The sequence below is a fragment of the Schistocerca nitens genome, chromosome 1, assembly GCF_023898315.1.
Source record: "Schistocerca nitens isolate TAMUIC-IGC-003100 chromosome 1, iqSchNite1.1, whole genome shotgun sequence".
Lineage (NCBI taxonomy): Eukaryota > Metazoa > Arthropoda > Insecta > Orthoptera > Acrididae > Schistocerca > Schistocerca nitens.
Window position 1 is genome coordinate 674,874,914 of NC_064614.1, and position 23,896 is coordinate 674,898,809.

At 41.9% G+C, this 23,896-nt stretch overlaps 1 protein-coding gene across 1 annotated transcript in view; it reads right to left on the reverse strand.

The window, feature by feature from the left end:
- Positions 1–23,896, reverse strand: part of LOC126236780 (uncharacterized) — a 70,576-nt gene that overhangs the window by 17,577 nt on the left and 29,103 nt on the right. The window contains exon 3 of the mRNA XM_049946362.1: positions 170–268. Within this exon, the coding sequence (XP_049802319.1) occupies positions 170–268 (99 nt within the window). The remainder of the gene's footprint in view (positions 1–169; positions 269–23,896) is intronic.

A 23,896-nucleotide genomic window follows, 5' to 3' on the forward strand; every position in this document is an offset into this window, starting at 1 on the left:
CGTGTGTTCCATAACTGCAATGACATAGTCTAAATAAAATCGTAAGTACATCTTTTTCATATAGTGCGCAGTTGCTACATTTACGGCGATAAATCTCGTATGATGACGTTATGAGACTTTGGCGCCAGCCGGACTGTTAACGCTGCTGCTGCTGCAGCCACTGACTCACCTGCTGTGGGTTGCTGTAGCAGTGCTCGGCGAGCCGCCGCGCCGCCCGTGGCGTCAGTCCGCCACTCTCCAGCGCCGAGCTGCGCCTCCTCTCCCCGTACTGCAACGGCACGTTCACACAACACTTAATCACAATACATTTCCTGGAAGTGCTGAAACTACACCTACACACAACTATTCTATCTATCGCTTGAGCCTTGTCCCACAGTTACGCAGGGTCAGCCATCGTTAATCGGAGTTGTCATGTTAATGTTTAAGGGGTGGCTGGATGCCTGGATGCCCTTCCTGCCGCCACCCTGTACCCCCCGGGACAGAATTAGTGTACCGCAACTGTCTGCGTCGAGTGTAACCCGTGGAATAGTGCGAATGTGATCAGATGTCTGCGAGTCGTGTAACTGAGGCGGAACATAGGGACCAGCCCGGTATTCACCTAGCGGGATGTGCAAAACCTCCTAAAAACCACATCCAGGCTGGTCGGCACATCGGCCCTCGTCGTTAATCCACCGGGCGGATTCGATCCGGGGCCGGCGCGCCTACCCGAGTCCAGGAAGCAGCGCCTTAGCGCTCTCGGTTACCCTGGTGGGGTTACACGTACACACAACACGTAATCACAATACATTTCTTGGAACAAACACTCCGTCATGAATCAGGAGCAGCATTACTGGAACAGTTTCTTACATCACAACCACTCTGTGAAGCAAAATAACAATAAATCGGCAACTTACATAGAGAGGGGCTGTGCACAATGAGATTTTTGTTGATGTCTTCTTCTTATTAGACGATATTGTGGAGAAATGGCGTCTGTAGAATATCTAGTTTGTAAGCAACATGATAGTAGTAGTTTTCTTTGTACTTTCTTCATATATATTACTTAGCATGTAATTCAGACCCATTTAAGTTTATTTTACTTCACTTTATTTCCTGTTTAGGAATGTTTATCACTAATTAAAATTCGTTCACAGTAGGTAAAATATCACACTAAGACTCCCTCATTCACTTTCATCAGATAAAAAATGGTTGGCTTAAATCAAAGTTGCTGAAATTCACTTTTAGGTGGTCCTAGTAAAGAACACAAAGAAATCCGGAAAATGGGTCACGTGGGACTGGTCGAAAGACAGTCTGAGGAGTAAGAAACAACAGGAGCCGAAACCTTGAGGAAGAAATAATTTAGTACATCGTTGTATGACCATTTTTTCGTAAACTATCCCGTAACTGATGGAAAAACCAAAATAAAAAATAAAAAAAACAATAATCAGAATAAATTAACGTCCACCGATAAATGAATTATGAGTTAGTGCCACCCATTGCCATTGTTTAACTGTGTAGAATTTCCTATACTGAATTGGATGCACTTGAATGTAGATGACTGGACGTGCCAAGGCTCATAAACTGTCAGAGGAAACAACACCAGCGGAATTCACAGAAGGCCTGCTGGGGCACTCCCATGGATGCCAGGGAGTTACTCCGTCAGTCAGAATAGACCGAGCTTCGAGAAAAGCTGACTTTGTGTCGGACACGCTAATTGTAACAGCGCAGATTGTATCTCTAGGCTGTGCTGCGGCAAGGAAGACAGTTTTTAAAGAGGTGTGTTTGGTCTGTGGATGGGTACTCTTTTGGCAGAGTGCTGGAAGAGCTCCTTCTGTGTATTCTATGACAGGCTGTCAGAAATCTCCCAAGTACATACGCCTTTAAGACAACATGTGAGAGAGAATACAAACGGCTTTAAGATAGCATGTGAGAGAATGGAATGGGAACAGCGAAGTTTAGGGCACCTTTGAAGATTGTGAGACACCGCTATCATGTTCAAATCCTGCAAGGAAAAATGTTTAAGGAACTGTAGAAACAGCTACCATCGGTGAATGTAAATAATTTAGAAGTGGTAGTAAGAAATACCGCTGCGCTTATACAGGTCCATCCTTTCTTCGCCAGCACACACACGTGGACAGAGAGACGGAGAAAGGAGGTTTAGCTGCGTCAAGTACAATGAATTTTGTAACTGATTAACCATCAGAAATTAGAGTGAAGGAGAGAGAGACCAGCGTTTTTTAAGACATCCTATTGGTCACACTCGTACCATTTATTAATGAGACAACCAAAATTATTTGACCCTGAAAATCGCAGAGAAGTGTACTGTTAGAAACCTACTGTCGAAAGTTACTTCACTGAAACGCCCATTCCCATGCAATCTCGTGGTCTTCATACTCACACTTTACTTCAGAAACGAGAGGTTATGATCAGACTGAACTGAACTCGTACACAGATGGAACGCAGGGTGTTGATACAGAGCCCCTGGTTGATTTTGCAACCACTTCTGCAGCCATATGTATACGATATGACAAACTGCCTATTGGCTTCTGCCTTGGGTTCTTCGGCCGACGTTCGTCAAATGATTTTACTGACGTTTCGCCAGCACGAGTGGCTGGCGTTGTGGAAGCTTCACCCTCCATTGCCGGTGGTAAATTGGAGCCGAGATCGCGACCGCAGACTATATGTACCTGGCGCGCCAACGTCTGAGGCCTTCTCCGCGGTAATTTCCGGTGCGGTTCTCCTCTTGTTACCTGTGACGATCGTTCGCTGCAGCACAGGAAGCCAGGATCCGTTTATCTTAAGGCTTTCTTCTTTTTTGCTGAAGCTATTCCCGTGTTTTTGTATTTGTACAGCTTCTCTGAACAAGCGGGTGTGATAGTGCTTTTCTACAGCCAGAACTTCCTTGTCGGCGAATTTTATTACGTGGTCGGTCTCAATCAGCGCGTGCTCTGCCACGGCCAATTTCTCTACCACGTCCAATCTCCAATGTCGCTTATGTTCTTTGATCCGGGTGTAGATTGATCGTCCAGGCATTCCGACATAAACTTTACCGCATGTGCATGATACGTTGCATATTCCCGACATTGCAAGTGGGTCCGTTTCCTCCTTTGCCGATCTAAGACAATCTTTGATCTGCCTTGTCGGTTTGAAAATCGTCTTTACGCCGTGTTTGCACAATATACGGTCAATTCTGTCCGTCACTCTGGGAATATATAGCAGGAACACCATACCCTACATTTCTTTTCCTGATTTCTTACTTCGCCGAGTGTTTGGCTCTGTAACACTTCTAATATAATTTGTGGTGTACCCATTGCTCCTCAGAACGCTTTCCAGGTGTTTCATTTCACGCCTGAGGTGCTGCGGCTAACAGATTCATCCTGCTCGCGTTACGAGGGTATTAATCATGCCACTCGAGCCAGAAAAGAAGCAAGAGGAGAACTGTACCAGAAATGACTTCGGAGAAGTCATCGGACGTTGGCGCGCCAGGTACATATAGTCAGCGGCCGCGAGCTCGGCTCCATTACATCACCGGCAATGGAGGGTGAAGCTTTGACAATCCCAGCCACTCTTGCTGGCGAAACGTCAATAAAATCACGAGACGAACGTCGGCCGAAGAACCCGAGACAGAAGCCAATAGGCAGTTTGTCAACAGGTGGCCACGAAAGCCTTAACAATTTTGTATAATGACTATCGTTAGATCCAGTCCCATCAGTGGGGTGAACTGTAAGGCAAGTCGCGTCATTTTTAACGGTATTCAGTAGCTGCTATTTTCAGTCTGAAAATTTTCTGCAACTAGGGGTTCAGCATGTGGTCAACCCTGGTGACAGATGAAAATCCATACCTCCTATAGTATTTCCTGTCTGTGTGGCAATAGCCTTTGGCAATCACGGTAAGACTGACGTAAATGTAAATCTTTTATCCGGACACAAGTTTGTTTAAATCGTATTCCAAGCCTCTTGACCAGGTTTGTCAGGGCTCTGGCTCTTATTATGAATTATTGTTCAACCATTTCTCTTCCATTTTCATAGAATAAAATGAGTGTTTTCAAAAAATGGCTCTGAGCACTATGGGACTTAACATCTATGGTCATCAGTCCCCTAGAACTTAGAACTACTTAAAACTAACTAACCTAATGACACCACACAACACCCAGTCATCACGAGGCAGAGAAAATCCCTGACCCCGCCGGGAATCGAACCCGGGAACCCGGGCATGGGAAGCGAGAACGCTACCGCACTGAGTGTTTTCTTCCAATCGCTTACTACCATGAGTAATCAGCTGGACTACAACTTCAGCCTACAAGAGAACACACACTTACACCTCTTTGATATGTACCATTAATATTGGCTAGTTTCTTTGAGCAGCCGGCCGAAGAGGCCGTGTGGTTCTAGGCGCTGCAGTCTGGAACCGCGAGACCTCTACGGTCGCAGGTTCGAATCCTGCCTCGGGCATGGATGTGTGTGATGTCCTTAGGTTTAACTAGTTCTAAGTTCTAGGGGACTAATGACCTGTCTTTGAGCAAGCAAAATACTTTCTCCTCTTTGCCTGCTTTCCAAATGATAACACAATTATTGGCGTACAGCACATAGTAAATGAGGACTCCAGTACGAAAAAAATACATGTCAGAGAATCCTTCACTGGAAAACAAAATTTCCTGTTAATTAGAACAACGTTCCTGAATGCAAATGTGCTTTGGTACTAGGGAACATAAGGAAAATATAAGATTTCCTTGAAAAATCGTCCTGTTTACGAGACAGATAATTCCTGAATTGCTCCTGTTTCTGAAGGAAGTCACCAAGAAGAAAGTCACTTATTAAAGAAACTTTAATTTATCCATGGGGTAAAAATAGACGTAAGTGTAGCATGGTGCACATATAATCTCTTTCTCTTTACGATGGCTGGTTGTATGACTAACCTTATCGTATTCGGAGACCGACTGCACAAATATATAATTGCATTGCCACCTGAATAATTGAATGCCAATGTACTACTAATAGACTAAAACATAATCCTCTAGAACATATTAATTAATTAGAAATAACCTTCAGTGGACATTAGTGGACATTTTCAGTGCACACACTAATTACTTGATCTATAAGAAAAGAATACTTCAATCGAAAAAAGAAAGAATACAAAAACTCCGCAATACATGTTACTTGGAACTGCATGGTAGTAAGGAAACATCTGCAGGACTCATATGAAGATTCAGCATTCAAAAAAGGTTAAAATACCTCTCGGTGATATTAAGAGTGAGGTCGTTGACATGAAGGATACAATGGGGATTCCATTATTTAACGCAGAGGAGAGAGCGGATAGGTAGAAACAGAACACTGTTTGGATCGTTGAGGGTGATGAACTTCATGCTCAAGTATTAGAAGAAGAAAGGGAAGCTGTTGGGGAAGTACGTCAGAGCTTTGGGAGACATATCAAACAGGGCAGAGGGCACAGATAATATTCCTTCGGAATTTGTAAAATCGTTGAGGGGCATAGCAAAACAAGCTATCACACGAACTCGTATGTAGAATCTGTGAAGGCGTACCACCAAACTTACGGAAGAATATCATCCCCACAATCCCAATGAATCCCAAGGAATGTACATGTAAAACTACATAGAGTTAAAAATTAATAATACTAATTTCTGTGGAAATCAAAGCTGAGGTTCTGTTAGGTGACTATCAATTCGACGCATCAGAGAGAAATTTCTGATATTGTGCTCTATACTGGAGGCAAGACATATCAGTAGGGTTTTTGGATGTAAAAATAGAATTCGAAAGTGTAAAATCTTCGAAATTCAGCGAAAAATGCGTTTAAGTTATATGACAAGAAGGGTAATAGGCAATATGTACAATATTCAAGAGGGAACCATGAAAAATTACTATCTAAGCTCGGAATTTTTAAGTTTATTTTTATTTTATTTTATTTTATTTTTGGTAGAGATTTGTATAGCAGTTGGTTTCTCTGTGTGTTGTACTCCGTTGGGAACAAAATACATATGGCTAGACAGTATTTATTTTTTGTAATCACCAGCATCCTTGTCACATCCATTCCACACACCAAAGTAGTCTATGCAAGTTTGAATGCAGAGGTGTGTGTGTTATAACCTGTCAGTGAGGGGATGAGAGACTACCTTATGTCCTCTGGTAGTGTTGTGCAACCTCGTTATGCTTCTCCAGACAGGTTTAGCAATGACTTTGTTTTTCACTCAAAGTGTTGTCATTGGTTTCTCATAGAAACATTGGCAATGAGAACCGCCTTACTCCCTTTAATAAAAAAAAAAACAGTCTTCACAGCAACCGCCATTGTTTGGGCCTTTCAAATGGTTAACAAAATGTAATTCTCTGCGAGTCAGAGCATTTCCCTTTCTTCAGTGTGCAGGAGTCGGTAGCTACTCACCCCACCTCCGTTGAAAAATCAGCATATCGCACAACAATGGTCTTTGGCTGGTACAGGATCCACTCTCTTCGTCCAGATGTTGTTGAGGTAAGCACGATGTTATTCTGAACGTGTTGTGGTACATCTTTGTGTTTTGGTTGGTGTGGATACATGCTTGTTTGAGTTAGGAAAATAATTTATTTCCTTAACCTTTCAGAAACGTTTTTGCTTTCGAGTCGTGGAATTCTTTTGGAACAATTCTCGTTGGTGATGTTTGAATTGGATTTCTCTCTTCTGTTCATGCCACCGTGGACCATGTGCCATCAGAAATGGTACTTCTTCAAATCTGATTAACATTAATACAGGGCTATCCTTCTTTTTTTACATGTGTTACATTATAATTTGTCCAAACTGACATGCGACATATTTTATGATGTAACATGCCAATAACAGTTGATTCTTTCACGCTGCATCGTAATTGCGGATATTATTCAATACTGCCAATGATTTCTCAGCTAACTACTTGTTCTGCTCTCTTCCTTTATTATGGTAAGGGGAGCTGTTATTTATGGCAGCATTGCAGCTATTATTAGCTGGCTTGGAAACTTACTTAAAAGGCCTAAAAGTCATAATCTTCTTCAGAGCTGAAAGCAGCCATACTGAGCAGGTTTAAATAAGAGAATTTTCCAAATCACATTTCGCCCCACGCTACTCATGGGTGGACTGTTTCCCATAAATTGCTTTGTGTTTGACATTAGGAGAAATCCCTTAAAGAAAGATGAAATCGAAGCCAGGAGTAGACTTCAGAGTGGTAAATCATTGAGACTGGCAATTTCTCTGCAGCCACACAATGTTTAAAATCCTAGTAATCTAGACTCTTATTGGCTCACAATGATTATTTCAGTATAAGGCACAATATCCACACATGTCCATGTACAAGCCTTTCGACTAGCCACGCTTAGAAACTGGTCGTGGAGTGGGCAACATTTTCTGCCTTTCTCCCCGCATCAGATCATCATTAATTAACCATTGCAAGATGTGGTCCACCACTAATCATCTCCTGTGCCAACCTCTTCATCTCAGAGTAGCACTTGCAACCTACATACTGAGTTATGTCCTGGATGTATTGCAATATCTGTCTTCCTCTGCAATTTTTACCGCCTACAGTTGTCTGTAGTACCGTAGATGCTATTCTCTGATGTCTTAACAGTTGTCCAACCATTCTGTCCCTTTTTGTCAGTGATTTCTACACTTCTTTCCTCTCCAATTCTGAGCAGGACCTCCTCACTCCTTGCATTATCAGTCCACCTAATTTTGAATGTTGATTTGTAGCATCACATCAGAAATGATTCGATACTCTTCTGTTCCAGTTTTCCCACAGTGGACGTTTCGCTACCATACAATGCTATACGCCAAACGTACATTCTCGCAAATTTTTTCCTCCTGTGAAGGCCTATGTTTGATACTAGTAGGGTCTCTTGGTCAGGAATACCCTTTTTACCAGTGCTAGCCTGCTTTTGATGTCGTCCTTGCTCCAACTGTCATGGGTAATTTTACCGCCTAGCTTCATTACTGCCTTAGCTTCATCTACGTCATGACCAACAATCGTAATGTTAAGTTTCTTTCTTTTCTCAGTTTTGCTATATTTCATTACTTTGGTCTTTCTTCGATTTACTCTTAATCCATTGTCTGTATTAAGTAGACTGTTCGCTCCATTCGGTAGATCTTGCAATTCTTCTTCACTCCCACATGGTCACCAGTGAATCTTATCACTGATATCGTTTCACATCGAATTTTAATTCCGCTTTTGAACTTTTCCTTTATTTCCGTCATTGCTTCTTCGATGTACAGATTGAACAGTAAGGGGTAGGGGAGGGTGGGGGATATTACATCCCTGTCATGCACCCTTTTTATTCCGAGCGCTTCGTTATTGACTTCCCACTCTTATTATTCCTTCTTTGCTCTTGTACATGTTGTATGTACTAGTACCCTTATTTTACTCAGAGTTTCGAACATCTTTACCAGTTGACACTGTCGAACTCTTCTTCCAGGTCAACAAGTCCCATGAACGTATCTCGATATTTCTTCAGGCGCTCTTCCATTATCATGCTCAACATCAGAACTATCTCTCTGCTATCGTTACCTTCCATAAAGTCAAAATGTTCCTCGTCTAACAGATTCTCAGTCTTGTTTCCCATTCTTCTGTATATTACTCTTGTCAAGAACGTAGATGCATGAGCTGTTAAGCTGATTGTGAGATAATTCTCGGATTTGTCATCTCATGCTGTCTCCGGCATAGTGTTGTTGTTTTACCGCAAATATGATCCTATATCGCCCGTCTCATACATTCTACACACTGACGTGGACAGTCGTTTTGTTGCCACTTTCCCCAACGATTATAGAAACTCCGACGGAATTTTATCCATCCCTTCTGCCTAACTTGATCTCTTCCAAATTCCAGTTCTGCTGTTTCATCCCTTATTTCTCCCATATCGACTCCTGTTTCTTTTTCTACCATGTCATCAAAAAAGTACTCAACCTGACAGAGGCTTTTGATGCACTCATTCCTATTATCCACTCTTTCCCCCGCATTTAACACTGGCAACCTCATTGCACTCTATGTTAACACGCTTACTTTTAATTTCAGCGAATGTGGTTCTGACTTTTCTACATGCGGAATGTGTACTTCAGAACAATCATTTAGTTTACGATTCATCACATTTTTCGTGCAGCTATTTCACCTTAGCTTCCATGCATTTCCTATTTTTTATACTCCTAATTGACTTGTGTTTCTGTATGCCTGAGTTGCCCTGATCGCTCTTTTACATCCTTCTTTCGTCGATCAACTGAAGTATTTCTTCTGTTATCCATCGTCTTTCCACAATTACCTTCCTTTTACCTATGTTTCTCTTCCCAACTTCTGTGATTGGACGTTTTATTTAGAGATGTCCATTCCTCTTCGTGTGAACTGCCTGTTGAGCTATTTATTACAGCAGTGGCTATAGCCTCGGATAACTTCAAGCGTATCTCTTCATTCCTTAGCATCCCACTTCTTTGTGTATTGATTCTTCCTGTGTAGTCTCTTAAATTTCGGTCAACTCTCCATCATTTCAAATTGGTTATCAGAGTGTATATCCGGTCCTGTGTACGCCGTACAATCCAATATCTTCTTCCGGAATCTCTGCCTCACCATGGTGTAATCCAACTGCGCTCTTCCCATATCTCCCGGCCTTTACCAAGTATAACACTTCCCCTTGTGACTCTTGAAAAGAGTATTCGCTGTTACTAGCCGATATTCTTCTGTAACCCTTTCCTCTACTCGTTCCCTAGTAACAGCATTCTAGTCCCCCAAAACTATCAGATTGTTATCTCTCTTTACGTACTGAATTGCTCGTTTAATATCATCATGTACTTTCTATATCTCTTCATGTTTTGCTTCTGACTTCAGAATGTACACCTGAACCATTGTTTGCTGTAGATTCTGATGAGAACAACTCTGTCGCTTTACCATTCGCAGTTACTCATTCTCTGCCCTGCCTTTCTATTCATAAGGAATCCTGCTTCCGTTATATAATTTTCTGCTGCTGTTCTTATTTTCTTATTACTATATTCTCATTTGGCCAGAAGTACTTGGGTTCTTTCCATTTCACTTCAATTACCCCCACTGTATCTAGACTGCGCCTTAGCATTTCGCTTTTCAGATTTTCTAGCTTCCTTGCAATGTTCTAACAGCTGACATTCAACGCCCCGACTCGTAGATCACAGTCCTTTTGTTGGTTAATCAGTCTCTTTCTCATGGTCCCCTCCTCCTTGGCAGTATCTTCCCGGAGATTCGAATGGTGAACTGTTTCAAAATCTACAGTCAGTGGAGAGATCATCATTTAACTTTTTCCCAATACAGACCACATGCACACATTATGTGTCTTTCGTGCAATGTTTTTCATTTCCTTCTGCATCCTCATGCCATGATCATTGCCGATTCCTTCTACTTTTAGCAGTAGTTTCCCATCCCAAGGACAAGTGAGTGCTCTGAACCGCTGTCCACTCCTTCTCCCTTTTCGACATGGATATTGGCAGAATGAGAGTGACTTCTTACTCCGGAAATCTTCGGCCACGATTTGCTGACAACTGTTTATGCAAATTTCAAGCAGTTCGATGTTCAGACGAGGGATCGAGAACGTTTTGACTACTAGTCGAAATTTGCCTTTTCTGCCAGTGTGTGTTCTTATTACGAGTATTCTGGGTTCTTTCATTAAAGCACTAACCATTTACACAATCATTGGCGATATCAACGATGTAGTTTCACCGTATGCTTTCAAGTGACCACCTATCTGTGCCGAGGCTATATTTCCTAATGACAGTCCTCCATTCATGTATTAAATGTTACATACTTAATTCGGTGAGTAAATTTATTGTTTGACCTTTACGGTAATAAACCGAATTTTTATGGTGACAGTTTCTTTTAAAGTTACGTGAGCGCCTTCATTACTGTACCCATGTGTGGTGTCGTACCAGTATTTTCATGTTGATTGGGTCACTCTTAATAATTTTGTGTCATAAAGACATTCCATAGCGTGACATTGTTTTTCTTAAATTGCATGATCTGATGGGGAGCTTCTCTTCTCTGTAGGACAACAGGGATTGGGCTTGCAGTATTAAATAGCTAAACAGTCACCTAACACATGGATTCAATATTTTCAGCTCATCAGATTTGAGATCTTCCTTGCTGGTGCTCTCTTACAACTTCGTTTACGCCTGACTTACACATTTGAAGGATTTATAAATTTTACTATTAATGTAATCTGAGCAGACCGTGAATCAACGTAGTAAAGGCACAGTAATCAGAGTTTCCTTTTAAATGATTCCCTTCGGCACTTATTCCACATACTCTAGATATTCCCCCGAAAGCTACGTATTTCAAACTAATTACCAATCGGATTTTATACATAATGAGTATCTCTGAAAGTGCGTTTCATCGCTATGCAGCCTAAACATGTTACCGGGATCAAACAGTTGCACAGTTTACTATTGTTGTTGTTGTTGTTGTTGTGGTCTTCAGTCCTGAGACTGGTTTGATGCAGCTCTCCATGCTACTCTATCCTGTGCAAGCTTCTTCATCTCCCAGTACCTACTGCAACCTACATCCTTCTGAATCTGCTTAGTGTATTCATCTCTTGGTCTCCCCCTACGATTTTTACCCTCCACGCTGCCCTCCAATACTAAATTGGTGATCCCTTGATGCCTCAGAACATGTCCTACCAACCGATCCCTTCTTCTGGTCAAGTTGTGCCACAAACTCCTCTTCTCCCCAATCCTGTTCAGTACCTCCTCATTAGTTATGTGATCTACCCATCTAATCTTCAGCATTCTTCTGTAGCACCACATTTCGAAAGCTTCTATTCTCTTCTTGTCCAAACTATTTACCGTCCATGTTTCACTTCCATACATGGCTACACTCCATACAAATACTTTCAGAAATGACTTCCTGACACTTAAATCAATACTCGATGTTAACAAACTTGTCTTCTTCAGAAACGCTTTCCTTGCCATTGCCAGTCTACATTTTATATCCTCTCTACTTCGACCATCATCAGTTATTTTGCTCCCCAAATAGCAAAACTCCTTTACTACTTTAAGTGTCTCATTTCCTAATCTAATACCCTCAACATCACCCGACTTAATTCGTCTACATTCCATTATCCTCGTTTTGCTTTTGTTGATGTTCATCTTATATCCTCCTTTCAAGACACCATCCATTCCGTTCAACTGCTCTTCCAAGTCCTTTCCTGTCTCTGACAGAATTACAATGTCATCGGCGAACCTCAAAGTTTTTACTTCTTCTCCATGGATTTTAATACCTACTCCAAATTTTTCTTTTGTTTCCTTTAGTGCTTGCGCAATATACAGATTGAATACCATCGGGGAGAGGCTACAACCCTGTCTTACTCCCTACCCCACCACTGCTTCCCTTTCATGTCCCTCGACTCTTATAACTGCCGTCTGGTTTCTGTACAAATTGTAAATAGCCTTTCGTTCCCTGTATTTTACCCCTGCCACCTTTAGAATTTGAAAGAGAGTATTCCAGTCAACATTGTCAAAAGCTTTCTCTAAGTCCACAAATGCTAGAAACGTAGGTTTGCCTTTCCTTAATCTTTCTTCTAAGATAAGTCGTAAGGTCAGTATTGACTCACGTGTTCCAGTATTTCTACGGAATCCAAACTGATCTTCCCCGAGGTCGGCTTCGTGTTAGTATTTTGCAGCTGTGGCTTATTAAACTGATTGTTCGGTAATTTTCACAGCTGTCAACACCTGCTTTCTTTGGGATTGGAATTATTATATTCTTCTTGAAATCTGAGGGTATTTCGCCTGTTTCATACATATTGCTCACCAGATGGTAGAGTTTTGTCAGGACTGGCTCTCCCAAGGCCGTCAGTAGTTCCAATGGAATGTTGTCTACTCCCGGGGCCTTGTTTCGACTCAGGTCTCTCAGTGCTCTGTCAAACTCTTCACGCAGTATCGTATCTCCCATCTCATCTTCATCTACATCCTCTTCCATTTCCATAATATTGTCCTCAAGTACATCGCCCTTGTATAGACCCTCTATATACTCCTTCCACCTTTCTGCTTTCCCTTCTTTGCTTAGAACTGGGTTTCCATCTGAACTCTTGATGTTCATACAAGTGGTTCTCTTCTCTCCAAAGGTCTCTTTAATTTTCCTGCAGGCAGTATCTATCTTACCCAAGGTGAGATAAGCCTCTACATCCTTACATTTGTCCTCTAGCCATCCCTGCTTAGCTATTTTGCACTTCCTGTCGATCTCATTTTTGAGACATTTGTATTCCTTTTTGCCTGCTTCATTTACTGCATTTTTATATTTTCTCCTTTCCTCAATTAAATTCAATATTTTTTCTGTTACCCAAGGATTTCCACTAGCCCTCGTCTTTTTACCTACTTGATCCTCTGCTGCTTTCACTACTTCATCCCTCAAAGCTACCCATTCTTCTTCTACTGTATTTCTCTCCCCCATTCCTGTCAGTTGTTCCCTTATGCTCTCCCTGAAACTCTGTACAACCTCTGGTTCTTTCAGTTTATCCAGGTCCCACTTCCTTAAATTCCCACCTTTTTGCAGTTTCTTCAGTTTTAATCTACAGGTCATAACCAATAGATTATGGTCAGAGTCCACTTCTGCCCCTGGAAATGTCTTACAATTTAAAACCTGGTTCCTAAATCTCTGTCTTACCATTATATAATCTATCTGATACCTTTTAGTATCTCCAGGGTTCTTCCATGTATACAACCTTCTATCATGATTCTTAAACCAAGTGTTAGCTATGATTAAGTTGTGCTCTGTGCAAAATTCTACCAGGCGGCTTCCTCTTTCATTTCTTAGCCCCAATCCATATTCACCTACTACGTTTCCTTCTCTCCCTTTTCCTACACTCGAATTCCAGTCACCCATGACTATTAAATTTTCGTCTCCCTTCACTATCTGAATAATTTCTTTTATTTCCTCATACATTTCTTCAATTTCTTCATCATCTGCAGAGCTAGTTGGCATATAAAATTGTACTACTGTAGTAGGTGTGGGCTTCGTATCTATCTTGGCCACAATAATGCGTTCACTATGCTGTTTGTAGTAGCTTACCCGCATTCCTAGTTTCCTATTCATTATTAAACCTACTCCTGCATTACCCCTATTTGACTTTGTGTTTATAACCCTGTAGTCACCTGACCAGAAGTCTTGTTCCTCCTGTCACCGAACTTCACTAATTCCCACTATATCTAACTTTAACCTATCCATTTCCCTTTTTAAATTTTCTAACCTACCTGCCCGATTAAGGGACCTGACATTCCACGCTCCGATCCGTAGAACGCCAGTTTTCTTTCTCCTGATAACGACATCCTCTTGAGTAGTCCCCGCCCGGAGATCCGAATGGGGGACTATTTTACCTCCGGAATATTTTACCCAAGAGGACGCCATCATCATTTAATCATACAGTAAAGCTGCATGCCCTCGGGAAAAATTACGGCCGTAGTTTCCCCTTGCTTTCAGCCGTTCGCAGTACCAGCACAGCAAGGCCGTTTTGGTTATTGTTACAAGGCCAGATCAGTCAATCATCCAGACTGTTGCCCTTGCAACTACTGAAAAGGCTGCTGCCCCTCTTCAGGAACCACACGTTTGTCTGGCCTCTCAACAGATACCCCTCCGTTGTGGTTGTACCTACGGTCCGGCTATCTGTATCGCTGAGGCCCGCAAGCCTCCCCACCAACGGCAAGGTCCATGGTTCATGGGGGGGAGTTTAATATTAGGATCTTGATAAAGTTTGAAAAGCATCCCAGACGGTCGGCATTGCACCCATGGTCACTAAGAGTGAGATGAAATCTACATGAATTACTTATTTCCTCATTTAGATATCTCATGGCGACCATCAAAGAGCATGATATACTTCTATAATGGCAAGTGTCACTGTGAAACCTGCACAGTCATAGGCAGTCCTCCGGGATTAAGTGTCTGTTGTAAAACAAGGCCAGATTTTAATACAAGTTTTCTTAATAGGAGTGGTGGCTTCATAATTCCTAACCCCTATGTCTGATGAGTAGTAACCGTGCACAATAATAACAGAAGTTTAAGGGATAAGTACTAAGGTTAAAATGGTACAAGTGTTTCTATTCTATTAGTTAACTCATAGCTCAAGGGAGCAATGGAAGAAATAAAGGATAGTTTCAATAGTGGAATAACAAAGATAATATTTTGTTACTATATTACTATCGCCAGTGGTACACAGCTCATGGGCAAGTTGTTAGCATTGCTGCCTCTAGACTGCGGAGTGCCAGGTTCAACTCCCAGCTAGGTGAGACATTTTCTTCAGTAGGGGTTGGGTGTTTGTGTTATCCTAATCATCAAGTGGTAAAGAAGAGAATCGAAACATTTGAGATGTTGCGCTATTGAAGGTTGTTGAAAATTAAGTGTACCGCTCAATAAGAAAGGACCTGCTGACACGACACCTGTTAACTTCCATGGTACTAGGAGGAGGCGTAGTTGATAAAAATGTAGGGGAAGACAAAGACTAGAATGAATCCGACAGGATGCAAGAGCTATTCTGAGGTGAGGAGGTTGGTAAAAGGGAGGAAGACTGATAACCACCCACGCTCCTCGCCACGGCACAAAAGAGTCATTTCATCTCATATTCATCACAAAAAAACGCATTTCCCCAAAGTGGCGTCAAATAGAAAGACTTACACGAAGCGGCCGACCAACCATAGGGGGTATCTCCCGGGCAATAACGCCGTAAGATCATTTCATATCCTTATTGGATGAATGGAAAATTTTCAAGATCTGTTAAATGGAATGAACAGTCTAATTACCACAGAATGTGGACTGATACTGAAATTTCCTGGCAGATCAAAACTGTGTCTCGGTCCGTCACATAGTTTTAAACTGCCGGGAAGTTTCATATCGGCGCACGCTCAACTGCAGAGTGAAAGTTTCATTCTGCACTGATAGTATTTGAAAAAAACTCGGAAATTTATAGCAGAAATGAGATTAGCGGTAAACTTACCTCAACACTGAGGACTATATAGTAGACGAAGTTAGGAATTCTGCTACTTTGGAAGCAAAAAAACCAATGATGGACGAGCAATGAGGATGTAAAAAGCGGGCTAGCATACGTGAAAATGACATTCATTGCTAAAAAAAAGTTCATGTCAACAAGAGACTTAACTTTGATGTATTAATTTCTGAAGATGTACATTTGTACCAGAGCATTGTCCGCCCCGATAGCTGAGTGATCAGCGTGACGGATTGCCGTCCTACGGCGCCGGGTTGGATTCCCGGCTGGGTCGGCGATTTTCTTCGCTTAGGGACTGAGTGTTGTGTTGTCTTCATCATCATTTAATCCCCATCCGGCGAACAGGCCCCCAATGTGGCGTCGAATGTAACAAGACCTGCACGAAGACGGCCGGACCTGCCCCGTAAGGGGCCTCCCGGCCAATGACACCAAACGCTCATTTCCCTTTACCAGAGCATTAGACGGAAGTGAATCGTAGGTTGTAGATATAACCCAATTTGAGAATAATGAGTATCTGATCTGATATGGGTTTCCGCAAAAGAATGATTAAAACGAAATGAAATAATAGGAATTTCTGTGTATGACTGGTGCGGAAAGGAGTAAGTAAAACACACCAACTACAAGAGGCTACCGGACATGTGTTAAGATGTCAGGGAATAACTACCATGACACAAGAGGAAGTCACTTAGAGAAAAATTGTAAGGGAAGACAGAGATTTGAATATATCCAACAAAATAAGTAAAGATGTTTGGTGAAGTGCTGCTACGGGATGCAACAATTGGCATATGAGAAGAAGACTTGGCGAAACACTTCATATCAGTCTAAGGGATGATGATAAAAAACAATCATTAGGACTCGAGGCTTCTTTCTGACATGTTACCAGCTGGGTTTTCCAGTTAGTATAGTGAAAGACTGAAGCCAGGACGCATTTAAATTCAACTTGATTACTAAACCAAGTTTCATGAATAAAGAAATGGAATTTTAGCTGTTATGTAAATTGAAGGAGGTTGGAGAAAGGAAAGGAAAACGTCTATTGATATCAAGTGCATCAAGAATTTGTGCGGCATCAGTTGTGACGAGTGAAAATCTACATCTACACCTACATCCATACTCCACAAGCCACCTGACGGTGTATGGAGGAGGGTACTTTGAGTACCTCTATCGGTTCTTCCTTCTATTCCAGTGTCGTATTGTTCGTGGAAAGAAAGATTGTCGGTATGCCTCTGTCTGGGCTCTAATCTCTCTGATTTCATCCTCATGGTCTCTTCGCGAGATATACGTATGAGAGAGCAATATACTGCTTGACTCTTCGGTGAAGGTATGTTTTCGAAACTTCGACTAAATCCCGTACCGACCTACTGACTGTCTGTCTTGCAGAGTCTTCCACTGGAGTTTATCTGTCATCTCCGTAACGCTTTCGCGATTACTAAATGATCCTGTAACGAAGCACGCTGCTCTCCGTTGGATCTTCTCTATCTCTTCTATCAAAACTATCTGGTACAGATCCCACACCGGTGAGCAGTATTCAAGCAGTGGGCGAACAAGTGTACTGTAACCTACTTCCTTTGTTTTCGGATTCTTCCAATGAATCTGAGTCTGGCATGTGCTTTACCGACGATTAATTTTATATGGTCATTCCATTTTGAATCACTCCTAATGCTTACTCCCAGATAATTTATGGAATTAACTGCTCCAGTTGCTGACCCGCTATATTGCAGCTAAATGATAAAGGATCTGTGTTTCTGTGTATTCGCAGCACATTACACTTGTCTACACTGAGATTCAATTGCCATTCCCTGCACCATGCGTCAATTCGTTGCAGATTCTCCTGCATTTCTGTACAATTTTCCACTGTTACAGCATCATCCGCAAAAAGGCTCATTGAACTTCCGATGTTATCCACAAGGTCATTTATATATATTGTGAATAGCAACGGTCTTACGACGCTCCCCTGCGGCACACTTGAAATCACTCTTACTACGGAAGACATGCTGCGTTCTGTTATCTAGGAACTCTTCAATCACACGACTGGTCTGATAGTCCATATGCTCTTACTTTATTCATTAAACAACTGTGGGGAAATGTATCAAACGCCTTGAGGAAGTTAAGAAACAGGGCATCTAACTGGGAACCCGTGACTATGACCTCTGAGTCTCGTGGACGAATAACGCAAGCTGGTCTTCACACGATCGTTTTCTTCGAAACCCATGCTGATTCCTACAGAGTAGATTTCTAGTCTCCAGAAAAGTCATTGTACTCTAACATAATACGTGTTCCAAAATTCTACAACTGATTGACGTTAGAGATATAGGCCTATAGTTCTGCAGATCTGTTCGACGTCCCTTCTTGAAAACGGGGATGACCTGTGCCCCTTTCCAATCTTTTGGAAAGCTACGATTTTCTAGAGACCTACGGTACATCGCTGCATGAAGGAGGGTAAGTTCCTTCGCGTTCTCTGAGTAAAATCGAACAGGTATTCCATCAGGTCCAACGGCCTTTCCTCTTTTGAGCGATTTTAATTGTTTTTCTATCCCTCTGTCAACTATTTCGATATCTACCATATTGCCATCTGTGCGACAATCTAGAGAAGGAACTACAGTGCTGTCTTCCTCTGTGAAACAGCTTTGGGAAAAGACATTTAGTATTTCGGCCTTTAGTCTGTCATCCTCTGTTTCAGTACCATTTTGGTCACAGAGTGTCTGGACATTTTGTTTTGATCCACCTACCACTTTGACATAAGACCAAAATTTCTTAGGATTTTCTGCTAAGTCAGTACATAGAACTTTACTTTCGAATTCATTGAACCCTTCTCGCATAGCTCTCCTCACACTACATTCCGCTTCGTGTAATTTTTGTTTGCCTGCAAGGCTTTGGCTATGTTTATGTTTGCTGTGAAGTTCCCTTTGCTTCCGCAGCAGTTTTCTAACACAGTTTTTGTACCACGGTGTGCCAGACCGGGTTTCGAACACGGTATCTCTTATTCATTAGACAGTTGCGTTAACCATTGCGCAGCCTGGCCACAATGTTTATCATAACTGCGCGGACTATCTCGCCACGCCTCTCGGCAGCTCCACACTCCTACCTAGCACCACTTATTCGCAGTCCCTGGCCATCTCCTCTGTGCTCGCTGCTTTGGGATTCCCGCAGGAGGTCGGACGTAATTGTGCTTCCGCACTGAATGTCGTGGATCCGTTTCCTATCGAGTCAAATAAATTACTTTGATCATGTTCGTAAGAAAAACACCAAGCCTTATTGTTCAAATAAGATATCTGTTTCTCCACAAGAAAGAATAACACAGCACCGCTGTCTCCCAGGACAAACTATAAACCAAATGAGTTAAGAAATGTTTATACCAGACAATGCCACTGCAGCCCTGCACCTGTTACTGCAGGAGGACGCTGAAGTCCATCCGTGCAACAGTACAATTAAATCGCTTGTTTCCGCGCTGTGTAGCCGTGCGGTCTGAGAGTTTCCATGGTTCGCTCGGCACTTCGCGTCGGAGGTTCGAGTCCACCCTTGGGCATTGGTGTGTGTCGTCCGTAACCTTAGTTAGTTTAAATACTTGTTTTGTAACTAAAACTACCTTGTCCTGCTGCTAGTTATTTCATTTATCCCATACGCGTCTCGCCTTCTCCAGTTCTAAGGCATCATCAGTGGCATCTATAACGATGAGAGAGAGAGAGAGAGAGAGAGAGAGAGAGAGAGAGAGAGAGAGAGAGGGATAGAGCCAACGAGTTCTTTTCTTTTTGAGAGGGTGGGGGGTGTACTAGCTGTTAGCAAGTGGCTGAAAACTAACAGCTAGTACACCCCCCACCCCCAAAAAGAAAAGAACTCGTTGGCTCTATCCCTCTCTCTGTCTCTCTCTCTCTGTCTCATACACACACATGGTAGCCGGCCGATGTGGCCGAGCGGCTCTAGGCGATTCAGTCTGGAACCGCGTGACCGCTACGGTCGCAGATTCGAATCCTGCCTCGGGCATGAATGTGTGTGATGTCCTTAGGTTAGTTAGGTTTAAGTAGTTCTAAGTTCTAGGGGACTGATGACCTCAGATGTTGAGTCCCATAGTGCTCAGAGCCATTTGAACCATTTGAACCACACATGGTATAGACACCATAAATAGAAGTTAGCCTCGAAAATATACTTCGTTAGGTTTTCAATAAATAGATAAATATACCAAAGAAGATGAAACACGTAATGGTGTCGCTATATTTACGTTGTGAAAACAGTGCACGACGAAATAGTTGTATCGAGTCAGAAAAGAACAATAGCCTACTCACAAAAAAGAGTGACAAACATGACGAACAGTGTGTGGAATGCGAGAACACAAAGATGTGATTATATGGCAGTGATAAAAGTGGTAGTGTTACCTCCAGACCAAATGTGAGGAAACGCAGATCATCAAATCGTAAGTAATCACTTTTTTTTTTACAAAAAATCGCAAAGTGAACTGTTTGATAATCTATAACTAACGAAACTGTATCGTTATAGATCCCACTGACGATGCCTTAGAACAGGAGAAGGCGAGACGCGTATGGGATAAATAAAGTAACTAGCTGCAGGAGAAGGCAGTTTTATTTACAAAACAAGTATTTACATGCTTGCTGTGGAGGATGGCCACACAAACAAACTTGTTAAGTTAGTTTAAGTTAGAATAAGCAATGTGTAAGCCTAGGTACCGATGACCTCAGCAGTTTGGTTCCACAGGAACCTACCAGCATAAAATCACGTCTTTTCCTAATCCTGGAGAGATGTACACGTTTACAGTCTCTTACTTCCTTTTCGCCGGTACAGATCACTTGGTACACACAATTTATTCACTGTGCTCTTGAAGTCAAAGTGGCCGTCATAATAGTGTGATTAGACACTTTCACTTCTTGTGAATACTCCTGAAACACTTCCTCTGCGAGATAATGAAGCCCGCGCGGATGATGGAGGAGGTGCAGAGTGGCAGGAGAAGACTTACTGCGAGGTTTGGCAAGCCGCGCCCACTCAGATGGAGCGGTTCGGGCGCAGTGTTAGTCACTGTCCAGCGGCGCTGCGCGCTTCCCGTCTCGCAACGGCCGGCGAGGAAGCCACGTAAACACGCGCCCAGTCATGACACGGGTAAAAATACTAGCGCCCGGCCACGCCGCGCCGCGCCGCCGAAGCGAGTAGAGCAGGGCGGAGAACGGGCTGGCGAGGCAGTTTCCAAGTCGCAGCTCGCCGTCTGCGTTGAGAGTTGGCACTCCGCGCTTCACACGCACAGCTGTTCCCAGCCTACTACTGCCTAGACCTTGCACTTGAGGCAACAATATTTTTCGGATCTCCAACACTACGTCGGTAACTTTTCAAAACTGTTAATGACACCCTCTATTTCTTCCCATTTTGTATTATCTCTTCACATCATCCGCATTGTCATCTGAATATGCATTTCTCAAGCTCTACAAAATTGTCTACTGCTACATTTTAATTCCTTCTCCTCCTAATTCCACTGCTAAACTAACTAACCACTGTAAAAATTCCTCATCGCCGTTTACCCTCACATCTAGTACTTCTTCATTTCGCACATTATCCGTCTACTTAATTATGATCCGTTTGGTAGAGCGCATTTGAAATGCTTGCATTTGCTTCTTCACCTTGCTTACATACCATACTCCAGTTTCACACAGTGCCTTGCTACAGAGGTACGCATACTTTCTGATGTCCGTATCGAATTTTTGGTACCGTTAGAGGCCTTTTATTGAAGAAACAGCGTACGACTTTTGAACTTCTTTTAAACTGTTACATTATTCGACCACCTCGATCACATCGCTTCCGAGTCAACTGAAACCCTCCATTTATTTTGCAGTATGCTGCCCGAAGTTGATGTTTTGTAAGAAAAGAGATTTATTTTCGGTGCTTCATGGACATGAATTTTTTTGGTAATAAGTTACAAACGAACCTGACAACCTACGTACAACAAAAATATGTATCTCGATTTTTCGCCTTCATTACAACTATCTTTTGCTAATTTCGTATTCATATTTTTTTTATTTTAGGAATTTTGAACATAGTACAACTTACAATTTAGAGATATTGCAAAAATCTGTTACTTTATCCTGGTTACACTTTATTTTCGCCACCAACACATAACGGTATATTACAGTTTTTTATCCGTTATGTTTCCATTTTTTGAAGCCACCTCGTTCTTCAGGTAAGTTATCTAAGAAATTTTGTTCAATAAATTATTATATGAAGGTTTTCTTGATGAAGACCGCTTCCTGAATCCTGTAGCAGCGCCCAATTAAGTGCTAACACTCAAGACATTTTCAGTATCGATATTTACCATCGAGCTGTTTGTCGAAAGACTGTATGTCTACCTGAAAAGTAAGCCTTACCCGCCAGATGTATCTAGTCTAAACGACTAAATATCTTTCTTAGAAATGGGAATTAGACATTTCTCTTGAAATATTTGTCAATCTACAAATAATAAGGCTACACCTATGGATTTTCAACGGAATTTTAGGCGACGACTGAATGAAATAGATGAAAGGAATATAACAGAGGCCGAATGAGTAGCTTTGAGAGTAAAAATAGTCAAGGCTAGCAGAATTCCTTGGATAACATTCGAGACACCGACATTCACGACGAAAGAGGAATGTATGCAGCAAAGAAAGTAGGCAAAAAGGAATGCAGAAATCTGAAAGTGGGATGGGCAGGAAGTACAAACTGACTAAACAGCAATCTAGATGAGAAAAACAAGGCTGCAGCTGCATATATGAGTATGAGAAAGATAGATGCCAACTTCAGGAAAGTTAAAGAGACCTTTCAAGAAAAGAAAAGCACGCGGTATTAAGAGCTCAAATTACAAGAATTATTTGCTGAAGCCTGGAGGAACTGGTAGAGGCCGAGATCGGGAAAAAACAGTTTGGTTCCAGAAAAGTGGAGGAACGGTTGATGGAATAATGCTCCTACGACCCATCTTCGAGAACAGATGACAGAAAGGCAAGCTTACGTTTATAACATTGGTAGACATGGACAAAGCTACATACTTTGAAATGTTGAAGTTATGACGATACACTTCATGGAGCGGAAGGTTATCTTGAAAAGGATATTAAATTTCGAGGTGGGGAAATTAAAACCGAGATTCACTGACGACACTGTAATTCTTCCACAAATGACAAAATACTTTCAAGAGCTCTTGACAGAATGGATAGCGTCTTGAAAAGAGGTTACAAAATGAATGTAACCAAACGGATAAAATGTGTAATAGAGTGCTGCAGAATTAATGTAGGCTATGACGAGGAAAGAGGACTAGAAAATGAGATAGTAAAAGTAGTAGATGAAGTTGTTTACTCGGGCAGCAAGATAACTGAGGATAGGCGAAGAAGAGAGGATTACGAATAGCAGGAAAAAGTACTTGTGACGAAAAGGAATTTAGTAATATTTGCTATAGCTAAGTTTGCTAGGAAGTCTTTTCTGAAGGTATTTGCATGGAGTATAGCCTCGCACGGACATAAAAAACCGAACTCATCGAGTAAAACAGAAGTAATACCTTACGTTCCCCATGGAAGTGTTATAGGCCCTCTGTTCTCCCTGATGTACATAAACGATTTAGGATACAATATGAATAACATTCTTAGGTTGTTTGCAGACTATGCTGCCATTTACCGTCTTATAAAGTCATCATATGCTTTGATACAAACGACATTGCAAAATGATTTAGAGAAACATCTGTATGATTAGAAAAGTGGCGATTGACTATAAATAATGAAAAGTGTGAAATGAACCACATGAGTACCAAAAGGAATTCGCTAAATTTCCGTTAACGATAAATCACACAAGTGTAAAGGTTATAAATTCAACAAAATACTTAGAGATTATGATTAACAATAACTTAAGTTGGAACGATGACGTAGATAATGTCGTGGGTAAAGCAAACAGAAGACCGCGATTTCTTGGTAGAAAACTGAGAAAATGCAACTGGTCTACTAAAGAGAGTGCTTACACCGTGCTTGTCC